Source organism: Gekko japonicus, unplaced genomic scaffold, assembly GCF_001447785.1.
Source record: "Gekko japonicus isolate JY-2015 unplaced genomic scaffold, Gekko_japonicus_V1.1 scaffold2069, whole genome shotgun sequence".
Taxonomy (NCBI): domain Eukaryota; kingdom Metazoa; phylum Chordata; class Lepidosauria; order Squamata; family Gekkonidae; genus Gekko; species Gekko japonicus.
Window position 1 is genome coordinate 248607 of NW_015167114.1, and position 7175 is coordinate 255781.

The 7175-nt window shown below is 54.8% G+C and overlaps 1 protein-coding gene across 1 annotated transcript in view; it reads right to left on the reverse strand.

The window, feature by feature from the left end:
• Nucleotides 1-3436, reverse strand: part of ODF3B (outer dense fiber of sperm tails 3B) — a 12734-nt gene extending 9298 nt beyond the window's left edge. Inside the window, exon 1 of the mRNA XM_015412964.1 lies at nucleotides 3328-3436. Coding sequence (XP_015268450.1) covers nucleotides 3328-3436 — 109 coding nt within the window. The remainder of the gene's footprint in view (nucleotides 1-3327) is intronic.
• Nucleotides 3437-7175: the final 3739 nt, after the last annotated feature.

Here is a 7175-nt window from a genome sequence, read left to right on the forward strand (position 1 = left end):
TCACCACACTGGCACTGGCACTGTCCTAATTATAATCCGAATTCATTCAATCATTCAGTTCCCGCATTTGTACTGCACTTTTCTCCTCCAATGGGGACCCAAAGTGGTTTACATTGTTCTCTTCGCCTCCATTTTAACCTCACAACAACCCTGTGAGGTAGGTAAGCCTGACAGTGTGTGACTCGCCCAAGGTCCCCCAGCGAGCTTCACTGGCTCATGTGGGGATTCGAACCGGGAGTCTCCCAGATCCTAGCCTGACTGCTATATCATGCGGAGGATGGGACAGATTCCGAGTCCCATTCTTGTGCTTGACAGCTGCATTCTGGGCTGGGGAATCCTTTGGTCAGGAAGTCCGAGGGCCGAAACCTGCCAGTCTGCATGACATAGAATCATAGAATGTTAGAGTTGGAAGGGATCTTGCAGGTCATCTAGTCCAACCCCCTGCACTCTGCAGGAGCAGAGCCAAAAGATAGCCCTACAGCATACCCGAAGGATGGTCGTCCAGCCTCCGCTTGAAAACGTCCAGCGATGGAGCTTCCACCACCTCCTGAGGCAGTCTGTTCCACTGCTCAACCCCTCTGACAGTTAGGAAGTTTCTCCTGATATATAGCCGGTTTTGACCCCCTTGTCATTTCCACCCATTAGATCTAGTCTTGCAATCCGGAGCAAGAGAGAATAGATCTGCTAAATCTTCTACATGACAGCCCTTCAGATACTAGAAGACTGCAATCATGTCCCCTCTAAGCCTTCTCTTTCCCAGGCTAAACAGACCCAACTCTTTCAGCCTGTCCTCATAAGACTTGAATTCCAACCCTCTCACCATCCTGGTGGCCCTCTTCTGGACACGCTCGAGCTTGTCAACATCCTAAAACGTGGTGCCCAAAACTGGACACAGGACTCCAGGTGAGGCCTGACCATAGCAGAACAGAGCGGAACGACCACCTCCCGTGATCTGGACACAATGATTCTGTGAATGCCTCCTAAGATTCGAAATCCAAGACTTGATCTTTAAGAGCTGAAGGTTTATAAATCTTTAAGGTTTATAAACTTACGCACAGGGTGGAGAGAGTTGACAACGAGTACTTCTTCTGCCTCTCCCAAAAGACTAGAACTGGAGGGTGTCCAATGATGGTCAGTAGGTTACGGATGCCACTACTTTACACAGATTAAGGCTGCGGTCACACGCGCCAGTTGGAGCGGAGGGGGAGCGAGGCTATTCCCCCCGGAGTGATCTGACCCGCAGTTGCAAGATCACACCTCCATTCGGAGCTGTGTGCACAGCCCGTCACAGTGTGATCAGACGCAACTGCGGGTGAGTAATTATTATTTTTTTGTCTGTTTGTTTCCCATGCACATAAGCGAGGAATTGCACCTCCACACTAAGGGCCCCCGATGGGTGTGCGATGATGCACGTACTGCGAAGAGAGGGGGGAGGAACCCTAATCAGACCATCCCAACGGCATGAGTGCACGCTTGAGTGATCAGACATGGGAAAGTCCATCAGAACCCATTTAACTATCGGACTTTCCCCCCGGTGTCTTTTAACTCCGCTTCCGTGGCAGAGGAGCGTGGGTTGCCGACGACTTCTCAGGTGTCGCTGTCTGAGCGCACCCTTTAGATCCGTAGGGCATTCCCGCCTATGTCAGATCTACAGATGTGTGTGATCGTAGCCTAAGATGTGGAATTCATTGCCAAAGGAAGAAACAGTTTTAAACCGTTTTAGGGGAGGGTCCACGGCTCAGTGGCAGAGCATCTGCTTGGCTTGACATATGTCCCAGGTCCAATCCCTGATGTCCCCAGTTAAAAGGAACAGGTAGGAGATGATGGGAAAGACCTCTGCCTGAGACCCTGGAGAGCTGTAAAGAGGGGCTGTGGCTCAGTGGCAGAGCATCTGCTCGGCATGCAGAAGGTCCCAGGTTCAATCCCCGGCATCTCCAGTTAGAAAGGACCAGGCAGTAGGTGATGGGAAAGACCTCAGCCTGAGACCCTGGAGAGCTGTAAGGAGAGGCTGTGGCTCAGTGGCAGAGCATCTGCTTGGCATGCAGAAGGTCCCAGGTTCAATCCCCAACATCTCCAGTTAGAAAAGACCTCTGACTGAGACCCTGGAGAGCTGTAAATAGGGGCTGTGGCTGAGTGGAAGAGAATCTGCTTGGCATGCAGAAGGTCCCAGGTTGAATCCTTGGTGGCATCTCCAGTTAGAAAAGCACCAGGCAGGAGGTGATGGGAAAGACATCCGCCTGAGCCCCTGGAGAGCTGTAAAGAGGGGCCATGGCTCAGTGGCAGAGCTGGGCATGCCAAAGGTCCCGGGTTCAATCCCCAGCAGAGGCAATCCCCAGCAGAGGAAAGACCTCTGCCTGAGACCCTGGGGAGCCGCTGCCGGTCTGAGTAGATAAGACTGACTTTGATGGACCAAGGGTCTGATTCAGTAGAAGGCAGCTTCATGTGTTCAAAAGAGGATTAGATAGATTCATGGAGGATAAGTCTACCAGTGGCTACTAGCCACAGTGACTTAGAGGAACTGCCACATTCAGAGGCAGTTGGCCTCTGAATCCCAGAGCCAGGATGCAACCTCGGCCTCTCATCCCTGTTGTTGGTCCTCCAGAGACAGGATGCTGGACTGGATGGACCCTCCCTGGTCTGACCCAGCAGGGCTCTTCTGGTGTTCTTATGAAGGCATCGGCCTCTCTGCCCTGTTGCTGGCCCTCCAAAGGGACTGGCTGGCCCCTGGGTGAGACAGGATGCTGGGCTAGATGGACTGTCTCTGGTCTGATCCAGCAGGGCTCTTCTGGTGTTCTTATGAAGGCATCGGCCTCTCTGCCCTGTTGCTGGCCCTCCAAAGGGACTGGCTGGCCCCTGGGTGAGACAGGATGCTGGGCTAGATGGACTGTCTCTGGTCTGATCCAGCAGGGCTCTTCTGGTGTTCTTATGAAGGCATCGGCCTCTCTGCCCTGTTGCTGGCCCTCCAAAGGGACTGGCTGGCCCCTGGGTGAGACAGGATGCTGGGCTAGATGGACTGTCTCTGGTCTGATCCAGCAGGGCTCTTCTGATGTCCTTATGAAGACTTCGGCTTTTATGCCCCATTGTTTGTCCTCCAGAGGAACTGGTTGGCCCCTGTGTGAGGCAGGATGTTGGACTGGATGGACCCTCACTGGTCTGACCCAGCAGGGCTTTTCCAATGTTCTTATGGATCTCCGAAAACCTCTAATTTCCGTGGGAAAACTGAAAAGTCAGCCCTGCTATCCAGCACTGGCTGTGCTTGAGATGGAGATTTCCCCCTTCCCCTCCCCGCCCAGTTCGCCTGGCCCCATTCCCCCAACCCACTCTCACCTACATTCGTCGGCAGCCCATATTTGGGGCCCGGGCTGCTGTACAGGGCAGCGATGGGTCCTCTGGGCCTGTGGGGGCGCCAGTTCCCCACCCATATATCTGTGGACATGTCTGGCCCCGGATGCAGTCACTCCGCTCGCTCTGAAAGGAGAAGAAGAGGGAGAAGGCCGTGAGTGACGGGCCAGGCAGGGCCGGCTCAACCACGAGGCTGAGCAAGCGACAGAATTAAGGACCCCCAAAGAGGAATGATGGCGTGGGAGTTGTTGGAGGGAGCGGCTCCGCAGGCCTGGACACTGGGGGGTGCTGCATCACTCCAAGGGGGTATGTCTCCTTGAATGGGGTGCCTCTGTCTTAACCTGGGAGCTTCCCTCTGACCCCACCTCTCTCTCTCGCTTTGTCTTCTCCCTCTCCCCACATGGCCTTCCACGGTGTTATGTCCGCTGACCGCCACTAGGTCACGCGACTCATTGCTTTTTTGTCCTCTCCCTCTCCTCACATGGCCTTCCACGATGTTATGTCCGCTGATCGCCACTAGGTCACGCGACTCACTGCTGTTTTGTCCTCTCCCTCTCCTCACATGGCCTTCCACAGTGTTATGTCCGCTGACCGCCACTAGGTCACGTGACTCACTGCTGAGCTTAACTCCCTAGGAACAATAGGGACTAGGCTCCTGGACTGAGTTTGGGGAACCAATAGGAACTTTGGGGGGAGGTTTAAACCCACCAATAGGATCTAGAGGGGTTCCCAGGTACTGTATATAGTTGGCCTCCCGGCCGGTATTCTATGTTCTAGTTGTGTACCAGTAAACCATGCCGATCACTGCATCTGTCTCTGTGGTTTCTACATGCGTCTAACCCACTACACAACACACGGAGACACATGCCTCTGCACGTCTCTCCCATAGAGACAACGCCATCATACTCCCACACACATGATGCTGGACAGGCTGGCCATTTGCGATAGAATCGTAGAGTTGGAAGGGACCTTCAGGGGTCATCTAGACCAGCCCCCCACACAAGGCAGGACATTCACAAATACCTCCCCCTCCACACCCCCAGTGACCTCTGCTTGGCATGCGGAAAGTCCCAGGTTCAATCCCCGGCATTTCCAGTTAGAAAAGGACCAGGCAGGAGGTGATGGGAAAGACCTCCACCTGAGACCCTGGAGTGCTGTAAAGAGGGGCTGTGGCTCAGTGGCAGAGCCTCTGCTTGGCATGCAGAAGGTCCCAGGTTCAATCCCCGGCATCTCCAGTTAAAAAGGACCAGGCAGTACGCGATGGGAAATACTTCAGCCTGAGACCCTGGAGAGCTGTAATGAGGGCCTGTGGCTGAGTGGAAGAGCATCTGCTTGGCACGCAGAAGGTCCTAGGTTCAATCCCCGGCAGCATCCCCAGTTAGAAAGGACCAGGCATTAGGTGATGGGAAAGACCTCAGCCTGAGACCCTGGAGAGCTGTAAAGAGGGGCCGTGGCTCAGTGGAAGAGCCTCTGCTTGGCACGCAGAAGGTCCCAGTTTCAGTCCCCGGCATCTCCAGTTAAAAAGGACCAGGCAGGAGGTGATGGGAAAGACCTCCACCTGAGACCCTGGAGAGATGTAAAGAGGGGCCCGTGGCTCAGTGGCAGAGCCTCTGCTTGGCATGCAGAAGGTCTCAGGTTCAATCCCCAGAAGCACCCCCAGTCAAAAGGACCAGGCGGGAGGTGATGGGAAAGACCTCTGCCTCAGACCCCGAAGAGTGGCTGCCTAGGGCTCTGAATCCTGCAGGCTTCCTCCTTTTCTGTTATTCTACTAAGTATCTCCGTGGTCCTGGCCCGTAGGTAACATGGGGCCCATGGGGCCTGGCCCCCTAGTGTTTCTTCTGGGCCCCTGGGCTGCCCCCCAAAGTGCTCCAACTTACCACCTGCACTATACTTTCATTTAATTAGCTGGTGGGCCCCTTGAGGCCCCCTCCCAAAAAATTCCCTAGCTACAGGGCTGCCATGGTGGTCCCCTTGTATCCAGTGTTCCTTCTCTCTCTGGCTGTGTTGCCGCGGGATCCAGGCTCTGGGCGAGGTCCAACAATGCAGGCTCTGGGCGAGGTCCATCATCCCTCGCAGGCCTCTGCTCGGCATCCGGCTTGTCTTCTTATAGTACGAAGTTGGCCGGTTGCTAACACACCGTCAAACACACCAATTCCCTTCCCAGCACAGCCAAGCGGCCATTTCCCTCCGAGGGCCCAAGCAACAACCCTGCAGGGCGGACCCAACTGCGCCAGCCATTCCGGCAGTCACTCGGGGCAGCGGCGCTTGTAGAGGCACCAGGGAATTGGCCCCTTTTGGGAAAGGGGTACCGAGAATGCCAGGCGCGGTTCTAGAGCCATGTGGTGAAGATGCTTCAAGAGCAACGCTCCCTCTAAGCTCCTGGCATTAAAGTTATAAACAAGCAATTTGGCTACTGCATAAATCAGTTTGCTCTGGAGCCATCCCTTCCTGAGCCGAGACGAAAATGTGTGAGCCGGAGGCTAAAAAAACTGTGAGCTGGCTCACACTCACTCAGCTTAGAGGGAACCTGTGAGCAATGCTCCCTCTACGCTGTGGAGTCCTGTGAGCAAAAATACTACTTGGTGAGCCCCTGGCATTATGGCTACTGCATAAATTAGTTTTCTCTGGAGCAGTGTTCCCTCTAAGCTGAGTGAGTGTGAGCCAGCTCACAGTTTTTTTAGCCTCCGGCTCACACATTTTCGTCTCGGCTCAGGAAGGGATGGCTCCAGAGCAAACTGATTTATGCAGCAGTCAAATCGCTCGCTCACAATTTTAATGTCAGGACCTCACAAAGCAGAATTTTGCTCACAATTTTAATGCCAGGAGCTCACAAAGTAGAATTTTTGCTCACAGGACTCCACAGCTTAGAGGGAGCGTTGCTCTGGAGCCGTCCTTCCTGAGCTGAGACAAAAATGTGTGAGTCGGAGGCTAAAAAACTGTGAGCTGGCTCACACCAACTCAGCTTAGAGGGAACACTGCTCTGGAGCCATCCTTCCTGAGCGAAGGCAAAAATGTATGAGCCGGAGGCTGAAAAACTGTGAGCTTGCTCACACTCACTCAGCTTAGAGGGAACACTGCTCTGGAGCCCTCCTTCCTGAGCTAAGACAAAAACGTGTGAGCCGGAGGCTAAAGAACTGTGAGCTAGCTCACACTCACTCAGCTTAGAGGGAACGCCGCTCTGGAGCCATCCGTTTTTGAGCGAAGACAAAAATGTGTGAGCCGGAGGCTAAAGAACTGTGAGCTAGCTCACACCAACTCAGCTTAGAGGGAACACTGCTTGGGAGATCTCTAGCCTTGGCTCCCTCTTAGGACAGGCCCAGAAGCAATACAGCCCCCCACACACACACCCACAGGGGGCTGGCCCCACACCCAAAGACCAGGGCTTACCTTGCTGGGGTGTTCGGGCGCAGGCTGTGGCTTCCCTTCAGGTGCCTTCGTGGAGACTGGCATAACCTGGTGGAAGAGGAGGGGAGTGTGAATCGCCAGGGGCGCGCACGGTGGTGGTGGGGGGAGGCTCCTGGCTCCTAGCCCAACCCCTCCCAGCTAGAGGTGCCAACCTCCAGGTGGTTCCTGGAGATCTCCCGAAATCACCACTGACCTCCAGAGAACAGAGACCAGATCATCTGGAGGATAGTGCAGCTTTGGAAAGGGGGGGGGGGGGACAACTCTCTGGCATTATGCCCTGCTGAGGTCTCCCTCTGCCCCCCCCCCACTGCCTCTCCCCGGCTCCACGTGCTAATCTCCAGGGCTTCCCCAACCTGGAGGTGGCAACCGCTAAGACCTGGCACAAGGCATCGACCAGCAGCCGAACTTTTGCCTGCCAAATTCCTTGC